General features: G+C 35.5%; 1 protein-coding gene across 4 annotated transcripts in view; it reads left to right on the forward strand.

The window, feature by feature from the left end:
* Positions 1-17,860, forward strand: part of PPA2 (inorganic pyrophosphatase 2) — a 120,144-nt gene that overhangs the window by 25,093 nt on the left and 77,191 nt on the right. For all 4 annotated transcript variants that reach the window (XM_058294615.2, XM_012518669.4, XM_058294630.2 and 1 more), the window contains exons 2-5: positions 3,983-4,047; positions 7,134-7,178; positions 10,359-10,412; positions 11,822-11,941. In XM_058294615.2, the coding sequence (XP_058150598.1) occupies positions 3,983-4,047; positions 7,134-7,178; positions 10,359-10,412; positions 11,822-11,941 (284 nt within the window). The remainder of the gene's footprint in view (positions 1-3,982; positions 4,048-7,133; positions 7,179-10,358; positions 10,413-11,821; positions 11,942-17,860) is intronic.

Raw genomic sequence — 17,860 nt, forward strand, 5'->3', positions numbered from 1 at the left:
CATCTAATACATTGCTTTTGCATACTAAATACTCTTTAAATGTATATTGCTTAATAGAAGAAACTATTGAGAAAATTAAGTGTTAGAGAAACTTGGGTGACTTTGTCAAGCTTAGTAACTAGAAGTTAGGCTCTTGGTCTCTGCAATCATTTCTCCTGTGTATATTTATAGGTATATTGCCCATCACAGTGTTGTCATTATCAGAGACTGACATGTTTTTAAACATTTTATTTCAGAAATGGTTATATTTATTCTTTTTTACTTGTTATTACATTTTTATATATGAATAATATTTCACGATTGAAAGGTTTCTTGAGTCATTGTAGGCCATTCATTCATTTATACTTTCTACCTAACAAAATGAGAATTAGAAGACAATTTAAGCATATATATTGACATTATTTTAGTGTTTAAATATAATATTTATATTTCAATCTAAAAAGATAGCCACCTAAAAATTTTTTTTTTTAAAGATTTATTTATTTATTTAATTCTCCCCCTCCCCCGGTTGTCTGTTCTCTGTGTCTATTTGCTGCATCTTGTTTCTTTGTCCGCTTCTGTTGTCGTCAGCGGCACGGGAAGTGTGGGCAGCGCCATTCCTGGGCAGGCTGCGCTTTCTTTTGCGCTGGGCGGCTCTCCTTACGGGACACATTCCTTGCGCGTGGGGCTCCCCTACGCGGGGGACACCCCTGCGTGGAGCGGCACTCCTTGCGCACCTCAGCGCTGCGCATGGCCAGCTCCACACGGGTCAAGGAGGCCCGGGGTTTGAACCGCGGACCTCCCATGTGGTAGATGGACGCCCTAACCACTGGGCCAAGTCCGTTTCCCCTAAAAATGTTTTTCACAGATCTTCAGCTTTTAGGCTATCACAGCTTAATCTAGTCTTGTTTTTTCCTCAGATTTGAATGTTTGTAATTTGATTGGGGCTTCTGTAGTTAACAGGACCATTAGAGCTTAAGGAAATGCAACACCAAATTGATGTCCTAGAGTTTTGTACTTTAATTACAAAGAAGACTGTGAGAGTTTGCGATTATTTTTGTGAATCCCCAAAAGATAAAGATTATGTTTATAAACTAATCTGTTCATCAGGGTGTGCTACCTTTTGATTGTATTAAATTCAGTGCAGGGCCTCATTAAGTTTACTTGATGAAATCAGTTTAGGGCTTTTGATTCGACCACATCAGTAGGTGTGACTCAGATTGAGTCCCTGCCCCCTTAGTGGGCCGATATAAATGGACACTCACTCAAGAAAACACATGGAAAGAGGAGAGAACCTTGTCATTTTGCCATGTAACAGGAAAAGGCTCAAACAGTGAAGGCCCTGGGGAGAGGGATCATTTACCTGCTAGCTTACAGCTGACCTTGGAAAGAGAACATTACACAACTGGGACTGATATAGAGGGCCCAGAAAGAAACGAGCCACGAGAGAGGAGAAGCCCTGAGAGACAAGCTCTATGCCAGCCTCCAGCTAAGAGAGAGCAAGCCCCCAGGGGAAGCTGAACCCTTGTAGAGATCGACAACCATCTTGCTTCAACACATGAAAACTGACTTTGGTGAGAAAGCAACCTTGAGCTAAACTCTGTAACTAAGCTTTTTTACCAAATAAATACCCTTTATAAAAGCCCACAAATTCTGGCACTTTGTATCAATACCCCTTTGGCAGACTAACATAGAATGGCCCAGGTATTCTGTTGAGTTTCCTGTACCTCCTTGATTTAATAATGAACTTCTTTGATTTGTGTAACTTCCTGGGTCCTTATAGTTGATATTATTTTAAATTTTTCATTACAATGATAGGTCCCAAGTGAAACAACTGAAGTAATATTGCTAAAGAATTATTGCTTTTTTTTTTTCCTCTTTAGAATTTATTTGGATTTCACTAGTTTTCCCACTAATGTCCTTTTCCTGTTTCAGGATCCAATCTAGGATACAACATTGCATTTAGTCACTGTATTGCCTTAGTATTTTCCAATCTGTAACAGTTTCTCACTCTTTCCTTATTTTTTAATGAGCTTTATAAAGAGGACTGGTCAGTTATTTTGTCAAATGTCCCTCACTTTGGCTTTGCCTTGTGTATTTTTGTGATTATATTGGGTTTATAGGTTTGGAGGGAGATAGCAGGTGAGGTGCCCTTCTTATAGTGTGTCAGGGTTTCCTGCCATCACCATGGCTTATCACTGGTGATATTAACCCTGATCACTTGGTTGAGGGTACTGTTTGTCAGATTTCTCCACTGTAAAGTTGTATTCCCCTTCCATATTCTAGTCTTTGGAAGTGAATCACTAAGTCTAGTCCACCCACAGAAACTACATATTGTTTGGACAGAATTCTTCTGTAAGGAAATTTGTCTCTTCTCCCTTGTTTATGTAGTCAATTATTTGTATCAGTATGGATTCATGTTTGTTTATTTTATATTTTGGGTAATATTCTGATACTCCATTGTTTATTTTGTTGCTCAAATTGTTACATCTTTGGCCTTTAGAAGCTGTTTCAGGTTGGCCGTCATCCCCTTTGACATATCTCCAACCTTTCATTTTTTAAACGCTTAGATACTTTCTGCCAGTACAATATGTTCTAGGCTCATCTTGTTTATTCTTTATTATTTCCTTAGAATCAGTTCTTTCTCCAAGGAAACCTAGTGCCTTTTCTCGGTGATTGGTAGTTAGAAACCAAGATCTGGATGCTGGACGTACTCATTGTTACTGGGCGTCAGTCAGTGTGCGTTTCATTTTGTTAAAATACTTCTAAAGTCTGTATTTGAAAATTAGGCCAAAAAAGTTGAAGGCCAGAAATAAGAAATACCCTGACTTAGGCAATTACAAAGTGAAAAATTCCTATGGCTATATTAAACCCAGCTATTGGAAACAGATGTAGATCTTTTAATATTCTAGTTAAAGTCCATATTGAGTCATATTTATTTAAATAACATGTACTTTTAAAAGTATTTAAAATCTGCATTTTAGTATATAATTTCAAAGGTAAGATAGTTGCTGTTATTGAAGCTCTTTTGTTTTTGCTTTGAGCTTTAGCTTAGTATTAACATCCTTATCACTAAGTGAAAGCAAATGTTTGTTTCTTTTCTTTTAATTGAATATAATCTCCTTTGCCTTTGAAACTTTCTTCTTGTGGATTGTAGGTGAAAATTGGAAAATGAACATTCTACTGTTAAATTTTTCCTGGGAAGACTGACATCTGTTTCAATTCATATAATTTAGTAGTGGTTCTCTATTCAGAGATGAAAATATTTACTTTTTTGGCTTTTAGTCTGTTTTACATATTTTCTAAAGTGTTTTAGAATACTTTTTAGGTGTTCTAAGCTGAGGGATAAGTAAATTACTTCAGCTCCAATACAGTATATTTGGTATAAATTTCTCTTTGTCATATTGGAACAAGTTTTAAAAGTTGAAGTAAACTTTAATTCACATTGGGAATTAAAGTTAGCTTTTAAAAAAATGGAGTTTAAAAGTAGATAAGGATACTGTTGTTAGTATTCTCCAGAGAAACAGAAACTGTACAATCATGGGGATTGGCAAGTCTGATTTCCAGGCTGCAGGCTAGAAACTTGGAAAGACGTGATTCTGAAATGTGATATGTCTAAACTCTGTAGGGCGGGCCGTAAGCTGGAAATTCCGGTGAAGGTAAAGTTGAATGAGAGGTTGGTTGGCTGAAGATGCAGAAATTCTTTTTTCTGACTGCTGAAATCCTCGATTCTGCTGTAAGACCTCTAACTGGCTGGATGAGGAGACTCCCTCATCGCTGAAGGCGATCTCCTTTGTTGATTATAGATGCAGTCAACTGACCGTTGATGCTAATCCGTTTATAAAATACCCTTACAGCGTCAGCTGGGCCAATGCTTGCCTGGCAGACAATTGGACACCATAACCTAGCCAAAATGACAGGTGAAATTAACCATCACAGATACAGTGGCTTTAAAGAATAATGTAGTTCATTGCTTTAACTGTATTTTTTTGTTTGTTTGCAGAAAATGTAGCTGGGCACTACATTTCCCCCTTTCATGACATTCCTCTGAAGGCGGACTCTACAGAGGTATTTTTTTAACTTGCTTTGGGGTTGAAAATATGCACTTCTAGTATTACCATGTAATATTGTCTAAAAACTCTGAAAAAATAAAAAAGGTGGTTGGAAGCTAGTCAGGGAAAGAAGTTATTACCACAGAGTAGGAAAGCTCCTTCCTGGACTAGAATTTGTATGAGGATAGGATTTTTCCAGGAGGATTGGGAAGAAAGGTGTGTTTGTAGTCCATAAAGCTTAGAATTTTGTGAGAAATAAAGTTATGAAGATGAGAATTTAGGAAAGTGGATGTGGCTCAACTGATAGAGCATCGCCTACTATATGGGAGGGTCCAGGGCCTCCCGACCCGTGTGGTGAGCTGGCCCACGCGCAGAGCTGCCTGTACACAAGGTGTGCCGGGCCATGCAGGGATGTCCCCCATGTAGGAGAGCCCCAGGTGCAAGGAGTGCGCCCTGCAAGGAGAGCCGCCCTGCGTGAAAAAAGCGCAGCTGCCCAGGAGTGGCGCCGTACACACGGAGAGTTGACACAGCAAGATGATGCAGCAAAACAGAGGCGCAATTTCGTGGTGCCGCCGAGGGTGCAGGTGGACACAGAAGAACACACACAGCAAGTGGACACAGAGCAGACAATGGAGGGAGGAGGAGAGAAATAAAATAAATAAAGATGAGAATTTAGGAAGTTAAAAAAAGAGGCTTATTTATATATATATATAGTTTATGGATTAATTTTTGCTTGCTAGCCATCATGTGTTCATGTATTAATCCTTATGAGGTGCAGTTATTATCTCCAAAGAAGATGAGGCATAGGGTATTTTTTGTGATTTGTCTAAGATCACCCAGCCAGTAAGTTTCAGAACCAGGTTTTGACCTGCACTTCAGACCATAGAGCCCATGCTGTTTACTCACTGTAGGAAACTGATACTAGTAAAATAAGATTGGGAAAACGGCGGTGTTCTCTTAGAGCCTAAAATCACTTGGCATTTGTGAAGATGTAAAAGACGCAATCAAGTAGAAGTCGGAGGTCTGCGTTTATAGGTAGAAATGAGAGGGGTTCAGATTGTTGGGGTATTTTGAGGGTTCTCCTGATTAATGGGCAAGCTGGCATAATTGGTAAGGGATGTTAAGGATCATCACTAAGTTGGATATTATTTCCTTTAAATCAGAGTAGTGAATTGGCTTATTTCATGACCAATTTTGTTAAAGGGACACAGTTGTTAAGTAAATGACCAGGATTACATTCTAAGCTGAGATAATGTGGGCTGGTTAGTGGGGTTAGGTTTTCAGGAACTGTGAGGAGATCAAAGTAGAAGCAGAGGCCAGTGAAGAAGCGAGGAACCTTCTTCTGATGCAAGGGTGCTTTGACCTTGGTATAACTCACCTCAGAGCCCACTATCACATAGGAAGGTGATGGAACCTTGAAGTAAGATTGTGCTACTTCTCAGCTCTTTAGAGTACTGGACAATAGAAAAAATAGGAGCGAATATTTGTCAAGTGCTTATGGTGCTTAGGCAGGCACTATGCTCAGTGCTTGACGTATTATCTAGATCCTTTCTTTACTAATGAGGCTAAGTACCTTGCCCATGATCACTAAGCTAGTCTGAGGTGGAGGTGAGATTTGAATATAGGGGCTCTACTTCCAGGGCTAGTACTCTTAACTGCTGTTAGGTTATGCCTCCAGCTCAGGACAAAGGATCATATAATCTGGAGAAAGAAAGAAAGCAAAGGGAACTGCGAGAACTCTGTGATAAGGAGTATGTGTGTGTGTGTCTATCTGTGTTTCCACCCATACATATTCCCTTTTTTTTTTTTGACTAGTGAATCTCTCTTGTCTTCCAACACTTCTTGCTCTTGGCCACACATTCATTTATTTATTTATTCATTCATTCGTAAATATTTATTACATGCTTACTATGAGCCAGGCACTATTCCAGGTACAAAGGGTACAGTGGTGAATAAGGCAGGTATAGTTTGTACTGTGTTGGAAGATACAGCCAGCCATTAACAAATAAGTCAGACAGTGTTAAGTCCTCTTAAAAATAAACTACGATAATAGAAGATAGTAAACAGTGGGTGCTGCTTCACTTCAGTTATACCTTCACAAAATCTATATGCCACTGCTTTCTCTTCAACATACTAGCAATAATAATAATAAACCTGGGAAATATCTGGCCCATAGTATCTTAGGAGATGTATTTTTGAGAATCATGTAGAAGGTAGGGGTAATGGTGGGACAAAGAATGGGCTAGAAACATCTTAAAAGGGACATGACATTCTGCCTAAGGATGATAGGTTTGGGGGAGTATGAGATTTAGAATTAGGCCAGTCAAAACTGAGGCTAGGGCAAAATTTAACAGAATATGCCACTGAATCCTGGAGATGCAGAGATTGGTACACATAGTAGTCATATAAAAAAGCTTTCTTCATTTGCATGCAGTAATGACTAGAACAGTTCCAACTTGTATTTTGGAATGTACTATTTTAAGAATGTTTTGAGGCTGATTTGGAATAATCATTTTTCTGTTCTTAGGTTTCCTCCATTAGTAGTTGTTTTGGTTTATAAACATTACTTATAATGTGTGAGCATTTGTGAATGGCATAATTTTTCTTCCCAAACCACCACATGGTCTGTTTTAATTTAAAAGCAGCAAAAGTACTTGATAGAGGCGTAGTAATCACACCTCGGTAGAATTAAAAGGCATGAGGTACAGCTGAGTATTTTCACGTCTTGTTAGTCACACTCCCTAGGGTTTCATTTTGATAATGAAATGACTGTTTTAAGCATAAGCACTGGAATCCGCCAGTCTTTCCTTAAAGTCTGAACGGAGACTTTTCTTGTTTCATAAAAACTAGAAAAATATACTTGAAAGAGATTTAGCTTTTCTGATCACTTATTTTATAAAACACTTTCATGTGCCATTCACAGGGGATGTGAATGCTGAGTGGAAAAGTCACTGGGCATTTGGTGGGCTCCCTTTTGACTCAGGTTTCTGGTCAGCCTCTGCAGTTGCATCTTTATATTATAGGCATATTTTTGTTGTTCTACAGTGCAACTATATTCTTTCATGAAATATTACAATCATAAATATCCTTTTTCTTTTATAGGAAAGTGACATTCCTACAAAGAGAGCACGAAATGATGAACATAAGGTATATCTAAAGGTTTTTATCTTTGCAAATCACTTTTATACTGTTAAAGATCTAGGTGGTAGTTTGTGTTTGTAAAGAACATCTACAGTTTCTTCCCCTGCAAGGCTTTCATGTGCACTGTGATTTTTTTTCCTTTCTAGTAGCTCTTTAAGTCAGCTAGGAGATTTTACTGACTCATTTTATAGTTGAAAAACCTGAGAAAATCAAGATATGAACCCAGATTTTAGTAGTAAGTTATTTATCATAGTAGATGGTCTGAAATAAATATGCTTTATGAAAATTGGTCAGTTTGCTTTTTAAATTTATTATTATGAGGGAGATGATTTGAGAAGCTGTTTTAAAATTCAGGAACAGCAGTCTTTTAGGAGTAGAGAGGAAAACTTGTTCTATCAACAATATGCAGTATAATCTGAATATACCTTTCAAACATGAATGTCAGACTTTTGATGGCTCTTGACTTAGGACCAGCACATTTGATTGATGTTTGTCATCCCATCTCTTGCTATTGGGGCTTCTTATCCTGCTGATACCAGCAGCTTTTCCTAGTACCTTTCTGCCTTTCTTTTCCCTTCCCAGCCTTATTTCCATCTATTCTTTACCTCAAATGAAACTTAAGCCCCCAGTCTTTGAATCCATCTTGAAACATAGCTGTGGAGGCTGTTTAATTCCTACAACCTTTGCCTGCCATCCATCCTCATTCTTTCTAAACTGGTGTTTTTCAGAATGGTCCTTGAACCATCTACACTGGATTCACAGTGTTCACCAAAAAATCAGATTCTTGGGCCCCATCCCAGTTCTACTAAATCTACGTTTTTAACAAGAGCTCCAGGGACATCCTAAACACCCTGGAGTTTGAGAACCAGTAGACGTTAGGTAAACACACTCATCGGGCTCAAGGCTTTTGGGTTCCTAGGACCTTTGTATATTAGCCTGGAAACAGTTGTTTCAGTGGGAAAAAATGTATTCCCAGTCCAGATAGTTAACTTAAAACTTAATTCTTCAAATGCAAAATATATATTGGAGATGGCCTGATTTGAGTTTGAAATTTTGAGAGAGAATGGCTGCATTTTTGTGTTATTAGTTTTTCTCTTTGATTTTTAAAAAAGAAATTACAAGGGAGAAATGGGAAGAAAGAAAAGAACTGAGGGAGATATATTCTTCCTACACATATGCAATTTCAGACTTGGTTTGTTGCCTCTTTATGTCTTTTCGTTTTCTAATAAATTTCATCAGATCACTGTTGCTTTATAATTAACACTAATCTTAGGAAAAACATACTAACATTGGCTTTAAGAAATTACAGGCCATGTGCATTTTAGTCAATGACATGGAAGGCAGGCTCGAAACAAGCTCTTAGTGATCAAGAACAAATGGTGAGGGGAAGGAAATTTCTGGAGTGTGTGGTTTACAGGCTTAGACTTCAGACCTCATCTATTGTTCTTTTGGCCTAATTCAAGTCTCTGTGAGTGGTTTTGGTCGGTGTCATTGTGTAAGATGATTGTCACTACCTTGGTCTTCTCTGTCACCTCTAAGTATTCTACCATGTGCACTTGTCTTATAGCCAGACTTTCAGGGATGAATAAATTATGTGAACATCTGCCATTTACTTAGGTTTTTCTTTTAACTGCTACTTCAGACATGTTTGAACAGGTGCAAGGGTGTCTCATGAAAGAGCATAGGAAATGAAACATAACAACAGGGCTGCGTATAGGTTGCTTAAGATAGGTATAAGATATACTTTTAAGGAGCAATTGTTGAGAATTCATTCTCGGTTTTGTTCTTTATCTAATTATGGATGTGCACTTTTGCCGTTTGTAAATTTTAGTGTTAACTAGAAAAATTTAATAAAAAGTGTCTTTGCTTTTGTGGCTCAATATATATATTTGTGTAATGACATTATTTGAATTAACAGCAATCTGTGTTTAACTAATAAACTATTAACAGTTTATTGTTTAGCAATGTTGAAAACCAGAGTTCTTCTACTCTGGCTATGCATTAAAATTGCTTAGAGAGCTTTTAAAAATAACCCATGCTCTGACCTCATTCCACTGAATGTAGGAGGTGGAACTATAGAAATCTTCACAATTGGTTATTGCACCCCAAGTGATTTTGATGTGTGACAGGATTGAAAATAAATTTATTAAATTATTCTCAAATGATCTGTGTTGAAACTAGCTTTTCTGTTTGTTTCTAATCCTTTGTGAACTGATACTTTAAAATTAAAAAATAAATTATTAGAAAAATGAAGTTCAACCTCCAGTATTTTATGACTAGATTCAACGGCATAAAAACTACTCAGTCAAATTGGTACGAATATTTCCAAATGGCTCAATCACAGTCAGCTTGCTGATTGGCATGGGCCATGGACCACACTTGGAAGAGCACTGTTATAAACTCTAATTGCATTGTGATAGATTGTTGGTGATGTCAGGAGGATGTGCAAGTTATCTTTAACCTTAGGACTTTCTCTATGTAAGACAAACTGTTGGAAATTATTTTATTCACCATTGACTAAGAATTTCCTTTGTTTTAAATACTATATTCAGAAATGATAAGCAGAAGCAGTGGTCCTTTGTAACTTTAGGGAACCTTAGATCACTATATATACAAGCTAAGTTTAGCAAGGTATCGGTCTAACTCTTTGTAATGTTTCTGTACTATAAAACTTTAATAATTGGCAACACAGTATCCTTAGTTTTATATTGTAATTATAATAACCTGGATTTAAATGCTCTTTTTAATTTTAAAAATAGTTTACTTCATTCCTTATGTATTTTCATAGAAAATACAATTTCAAAGCTGAGTATATATTTAAAAGAGAGTGTTTTTCCAATTTTGCAACTCTAGTTTATTTTACAGATTGGAAAGGTGAGACTGAATGCCTACATGGTGACCCCAGGATCTTATTCTTTTCATAATTGAAAAATAAAGAAAAAAAGAAATTTCTTGACTCCATTCTAGTTCTATCACTATATTGTAAAGGTATTTCCAGAAAGTAGTGATCTCTAACACTGTGGTTTAGGCAACTTCTCTGATTTGTTAAAAGAAATTTAAGGCATAGGCAGATGTGTGATGCAGACTCTAAACATTTTTGTGTGGGGAAAAACAATAAAGCATTCTCAAAAAGAAGATAAATGAAAAAATAAAGAATAGGTAATTTTTTTTTTTCTTTAATTGCAGAATGTGTTTAATATGGTTGTAGAAGTACCTCGTTGGACAAATGCTAAAATGGAGGTATGTCTTTGGATATATCTTATTAATATTTAATGGAAATTATAACTTAATAACCATATAAAAACTTTGCTTCCTGATTTCAGGTTGTTTGCCATAATATTTTGAATTTAGAATATCTGACAAACATCCTTATAATAAAAACAATTTAAAACATTTTCATCAACTTATTTGATTTTTACAAAAGCAAAATTACTCAAAATTGGGTAAAAGTTTTCAAGAGAGTGTTTTTCCATTTTGCCTTTCTACTTGATTGTACATATATTCTAAAAATTTTCCTTGATTTCTCTTTCTTTGAAAATGGTGAATATTTTCAAGGTTTACTTTTAGATTCTGAGATATATTTGCTTCATGGACATAAATGAAACTTATTTGTGGCTAGTGGCAGTTTTAGTGTCTGAGGACTTAATAGTCCTTTTGATTTTACTCTGCTAGAAATGAAAGCATTTTCTTGGCCAACTGTTGATATATGGTCACTATCTAAGAACATCTGCTTTTCCCATGGTTAGTTTTTATTTATTTATTTTTAAAATCTTTTTCATAAACATTCTTTTTACTTTTCAGAATTTTATTTTTGCCTTCTTCAGTTAAGTAAGATTCCTTCTAGTTCTGAGTGAAATTTAACTTAAGATACTTGGTTTATTTAGTTATTTTAGCCTTTCTCCTACCACTTGGGATGTGACGGTATTATTTCAAGTATTTAAATTAGGGATTGTTATTTAGGTGTGTATTTTTCAAAATGTTTATTTGGAGGATTGTTGATTTAATCAAGTCTGGGTACTGTTTTTAATTAATATTTTAATAAAGAAATTAGATTCTGATCTTACTTTAGGTATAATGTTTCATCATTTTTGCTGCTATCCACATCAGTTAGATATTGGATCTAAGACTCTGAAATTCTATCTAATTTAAGCGGTGGTTTTTCATTCACATATGACTTCAATTAATTTTTATTTATTATATACTACAGATTTTTTTGTTTGAGTAGCAGTTTGGGTGTTTGCTAGAAAAGTAACTTTGAAATGAAATCACTTGGTATGTATCTTTGGGTTAGCTTTATCGTAAGATTGATGGTAAAAAGTCCTAGATTAGTAACAAAAAATTTGATTATTAATCTTAGTCCTCTTGCCATTTCAGTTGTTTTATTATTTGTATTAGAAATAATTGAGTTCATAAATAAGAGAATTCCTAAATATATAATCTTTCTTTTCATATTGCTTTTCTTACACAGTACTGTAAATTTAGTAATAAAATCTGGCTTAATTTATTTTAAAGGACTTTTTATTACTAAGTTTCAATGTGAATAGTCTGAAAACAGCAGATATTGAAAATACGATTTGGGTATAGGATTAAACATTTCTCATTCTCCCTTATCCCCTTTACCCTTGTTTTTCTCCCCGTGATCTGCTTAGATTGCCACTGACGAGCCTTTGAATCCCATTAAACAAGATGTAAAGGATGGCAAGCTACGCTATGTGGCAAATATCTTTCCTCATAAGGGTTATATATGGAATTATGGTGCCCTCCCTCAGGTAACATTTTTTATATAATGGTGAAACTTTTCTGTCTTCTGAGTTAAATTGCCTTGTAAATCCTGTGAACTACTTGCATTTAAATCAGTTCTGAGGACATTCAGTTTGAGAGATTAGTAAATTTGAAATTTTAAACACGAAGTTTTATTATAGCATTAAATTTTTTTTTAAACCATATATTTGTCCATAACCAAGTTCTTAGAGTTAGATACATAAAACCCTTACATTTGGCATTTTGAACACATTTCTTTTTCTGAAGTTGGCTATGAAATATCAGTGAAAAATGTTTAAGCAAAGCTTTGTCTGCAGTCATTCCTTTGCATATGACAAGTTATAGAAATTCATGTTTTTATATGAGACATGAATATTATTGTTTAAACTTTAACAGATGAGTCTTCTTAATTCTTTTTTCAGAACTCATTGTGAATTGACCTAGGTAACTTTGCTTATTATTAACTGTTCTTAGTTTATAATTTTTAGTGAAAGCAGTGGGAAAAAAGGAAAACAAGGGCTAAATAATGGTAAAACAGCATTCTTTGAGAATAACACTCTTTCTTGCTTTGCTGTCTTTCTTACCTCATCTTGTTTTCCTCTTGTGTCCCCTCACTCCTGGGAAGTGGTAACTCCTTTCAGATTATTTGAGTAGGTGAAACTCATAATATGCAGAACCAAAAGTCTAGGTGTTTGGGACATAGAAAAGCATCTCCATTTATGTTTATGAAAGCCACCATTAAGCTACATTTCTGTTAGGAGACTTAATTTTTATATTTTATTAATTTTAGTGTTTTACATGAAATTTAAAAATGCTATTGGAGAAATAGCTGAGAAAAGGGGGTCTTGCTCTATCTAGTCCCCCAAAACAGCTCTACACATAGAATAAGTTTCACAGGAAAAGAAAAGAGAAAATTATGTTTTAAAGAGTCAAACTATCTTTGCTGCAGTTAGACCACCACATGGATACATTCTTATTTAAAATGGGCACTTCTAAAATGATGTTATAGCAGTGAGAATATCTGTTGAATCCATGAAAGCCGAAAGCCGGTTTCTGACTCCCCAGGTGCCTGAATAGACATTCTGTTTGACTTAACAGTGAAGGAATGAAAAAGATTCTGGAAAGCTTAAGGGATCTTGTAGGGATCCAATGTATGAATGAGAGGAAGGCTGAAGAATCCATTGAATTAGAGAGAGAGAGACAGAACCAGGCAGAAGATAAACTTGAGTACATTTATTTGATTATCTCAAGTATTTATTAAGGATTTATATGGTAGACAGTATACTCAGTGTTGGCTATACAAAAGAGAAATAGATAAATGATCATAAGTTGCTAAGTATATAGGTTTTGGAGCCAGATTATCATTTACTGGCATTATGACCTTGGGCAAGTTTTGTTTTCCTGTGCTTCACTTTCTTCATCTTTAAAATAGAGATGATAAAGTGCCTACTGTAGAGTGTTGCACTGAGTTTTAATGAGTTATTGCATATACATGCTTAGCATAACAGATTATAATCATTTATTAGTACTATTGCTACTGGTACTATTATTATTTTATGGTCATTCCTCTAGGAATTTACAGTCTCATGAGAGTGATCAACAACTGCTGTGGTAACTAATGTAGTACTTGAGGTGATACAAACTCATTTAGTAATTTCATTATTTGATTGTAAAAATCAAAACAAAAATACAAACCTCTTGAGGGAAGAAAAGGAGGTGAGGGAGATAAGTAAAAGAAGAAAAAAAAAGCCCCTCTATTTAAAGCCTTGCCAAATTTTTTGCTTCTCTGGATGTGTTTCAATTTTCAAGATGCTCTTATAAGTCATAGTGCTAATCTGTTATGTACTGTATTTCCTCCATTAATTACAACAGAATTAAACTGATCATTCTCTTTATTTGTTCCCTCGAGTTCACTATTGCCTACCTAAATTTCATACTCACTTCAGCATCCAAAGTGATCTTTTCAAACATAAATCTGCTAATGTTCCCATATGGGAACCCTTTAATGATTTCCTTTTGCGAGAGGGTAAAATATAAAATTATTAACGTTGCTCCTCTACCCTTGTGTAATCTGGCCTCTGCTTACTTTCCCAGACTTCTTTTGCAACATGCATCCTCCCTCATTTCCATTCCATCATAAAGACTTCTCAGTGTTTTTAATGTCCTCGTTCTTTCCCACCCCAGGCCTTCACAGTGCTGTTCATAGATTCAGTAGATATTTTTGAGTGTCTGATATTTGCCAGGCCCTGTTCTAAGTACTGGAGATAAAGCAGTGATAAAACTGACAAAATTTCCTCTGGAACTTTTATTCTAGGCAGAGAGACAGATGATAAGCAAAATGAGTAAAATGTATATATTATCAGATGGTGGTAAGTGCAATGGAGGAAAAAAAAACAGGAATTGGGTTAAGGTATATTGGTATTGTTAAAATTTAGATGGAATGAAGGCGTTAGTGAGCTGATGATCTGAGTAAAGACTTAAAGGAAGTGAGGGAGCAAATCATATGTTTCCAAGAGAAAACAGTAAGAATAAAGTTCTGGGTTGGAAGCAGGTCTGGTGTGTTTGAGTAATAGCTAGAATAGAAGTGAGGGAGAGGAAATAGACCTATAGTTTCTCTGCCATTTTTAATAAAAAAAATTTGCCGTCTTTTGATGAACCCAAACTAATCTATTATGTGTGTATGTGTTTGTGTGTTATAATCATCAGGGAAAGAATACACTATAGATTTCATGTCAGTTTTTTATCAAACAAATATAAATAAACTAAGTTATGTTTTACCAGAAGTCAAATCACACCAATTGTTTACGGGAAGGGATAGTTATGCCTATTGTCTTTTTGCTTGATTGTTGATGTTCAGAGTGAGCCTGTTAAAATGAAAGCCAGCTCCTGGTCCTCATCTCAACTGTAACTCCTCCTCCTACTCCTCCTTGCTTCCTTCTGCCACACCGGTCTTCTCACGGTTCCTCTGATATTCTAGGCACACTCCTGCCTCAGATGTTCACAGTTACTGTGTTCTCTAGCTTGGAACAGGGTTCTCTGCATATGTGCATGGCTTAACTCCTGAAATGTTTGCTCATAAGTCACTTTCTTCATGATGTCTACCCTGAACATCCTTTCAAAATTAACTCTGCCGTATACTCCCATTTCCTCCTTTCCATACTCTTAGTTTTTTCCCTTTTCTTTAACATCTAACATCTTCTAACATGCTGTACAATTTAGTTATTTATTGTGTTTACTGTCAGTTTCTTCCAGCTAGAATGCCAACTCCATGAGGGCAGGGAATCTGCTTTCTTCACTGATATATCCCAACTGCCTAACACAGTGCCTGGCACAGAGTAGGTGATTAATAAATATTTGTGCAATGAATGAATTGATGAATGCATTGTGTGTGTGTTGCATTTGTTTCATAGGTATGTTTACAAGTATTGGATTTTGTTGTTCTCTGCTGATTTGATTTATAGTAGTGGGAAAATTGTTCAGAGTGGTTACCAAGCCAACCATGCTTAGAAGAGCTTCTAAGCAGCAAAATACTATTTTAAGTAGCAGTTTTTCCACTTAGCCAGTGATTCATCAGTTCATTGTTGTTATTTTAGACCTTCAGCTGTCTAGACTGATAACCTTAATCATTTCTCCCCTGCTAGCAATAATGCCTTTCTCAAAGTTTTTGCTTGACTGGACAAAAGTAATCTTTTTTTTTTTGTCATCCCCCCAATTTTCCCTGTTATTCACATATAGTCTGTTATTCTGAGTGAATATTTGGAAGACTAGACTGGATAATGTTTAAGAACCGGAATAACTTTGAATTTATGATTTCTTTAGCCTTAGTGTGATATTGATATTTTCTGCTTTTGCTTCTAGGTATTGTTTTTTTTCCTAAATCAATTTTATTGATACATATTAATAAAGCATACAGTTCATCCAAAGTGTACAATCAGTGGTATTTGGTATAATCACATAGTTGTGCATTCTAGGTATTCTGGTTTTGCCTATACCTTGATCCCATCTTGGTTGCCTCAGCACATTGATTACTTTTATATCAGTTGTCACAGATACCATAACATTAATTAGTGTTAGACTCTCCAGGGCATTGACTATGTCCTTTTCGTCTTGTGCTTGGCTCCTGGCCCAGGGGAAGTACTCGATAAATATTGTGCTGTATGAAAGGATATCTGGTTGTGCTGCAGGGACAGTTACTGGACATTGTATGTCCTCCCATGGCCCACTGGGTGGACTGTGGGGAGAGTGAGGGCTGTGGTGTGGACCATTGACCATGAGGTGCAGTGGTGCTCAGAGATGTATTCACCAAGTGCAATGAATGTCTCATGATGATGGAGGAGGAGGTTGTTATGGGGGGAGGAGTGGGGTGAGGGGATGCGGGGTATATGGGGACCTCAGATTTTTTGAATGTAACATTAAAAAAATAAAGACAAAAAATTTAAAAAATAAAAAAAATAAAAAGAAAGGATATCTGGTAATAGGTAATAGAAAAAAAGGAAGCAGCAGTGGGAAAAGTAGGAAAGGATAGAACCTCCACAGGAAAACATACTTAAGAGATTCTGAGGGCAGGTAAAGTATATCAAGAAGAGAACCGTGGAATAGTATGAGGTTATAGCTGAAAGTAATTGGCATTTCAATGCTATTGTTATTAAAATTTGGGCATTATAACATAATGATCCAGAGCACAGGTTCTAATATCTTCTCTACCATTTAGAAACTATGAATTTCAAGTTCAAACTCTGTTGCTTCAATTCCCTTATCTGTTAAATCGAGTTAATAATACTATATTCCTTACCAGGTGTATGTATGCATATGTGTATATATGTGTATGTGTGTATGTATGTATATATCACTTAAGTATGTAAGGTTAACAATTAGAATTTTTTATTATATTAGTAATTTGGGGTAGTGAAATGTTGTTGGACTTAGTTTACTGATTTTTTTTAAGGATGGGTTAGTTTATTCCTGAATATACTATAATTTGGAAAATTGGAGGTTTTTGTTTAGCTATAAATAATACATTTTAAATTATATATATAAAATTAGAGAATCTGAACTTGGATAACTAAAAAGGCTAGTGATAAACTGAATCTTGAGATGACACAGTCTCTGCATACCTCATAATATGAATTTGGGGAGTGAAAATAATTTTAGGGGACTTCTTCTATCCCATTAGGGATTTTTGTGGAGGAGGAGTTATGTCTAGGGGACATTTAAAGTTGATAACAAATTTCTAGTATGCTGTTCATTTATAAAAATTCCCATGTATATATTTTGTAGCCAACTGTAGATAACCTTTAAGTAAACTGAAGAGTTTACATCTTTTCATATTTTTGTCAAGGTCTTGAGATTCGAGGGCAAAGGTAGAGGATATTGTAAATGAATAAAATGGGACAAAATTGATTTTTCTTTTTTTGATTTATACTGTCTCCTTCTTTAGTTTATGAATGGAAAACTTGATTGCTTATAGTAGAAGTCATTTAAAGAATAGATTTATTTTCCAACACAGAACACCTGACCCACCCCCCCAGGTTGTATCATAATAAAGGAAACAATGAAAGATGGAAGCAACAGTATAGGCAGGCAAAAGAATCAAGAACATAGACAATGGGAACATCTGAACTAAAACTTTAAAAGTGAACATGAATTTAGACACTGACTAAATTTAGAAGAGGGAGTATGTTTGGAAATAACACTCACTTTCAGATGTGATTATACAGACAAATGAGAGAGGGAAGAAATACTATAAAATCTTCTTAAATTTGATGATGCTTAACAATGTACTAGCATGTTGGCCTTGAGCCCATGCAATTTCTGAGGAGAATTTTTCTTTTGGATTATAGCTGTCAGCAGAACTCCATGTTTATACAGGAAGAGTAATATAAATTATGATGTATACTAACCTTATTTCTGCTTTTTACTTTGTTTAG

The sequence above is a fragment of the Dasypus novemcinctus genome, chromosome 1 (genome assembly GCF_030445035.2).
Source record: "Dasypus novemcinctus isolate mDasNov1 chromosome 1, mDasNov1.1.hap2, whole genome shotgun sequence".
NCBI classification, from domain to species: Eukaryota; Metazoa; Chordata; class Mammalia; order Cingulata; family Dasypodidae; genus Dasypus; species Dasypus novemcinctus.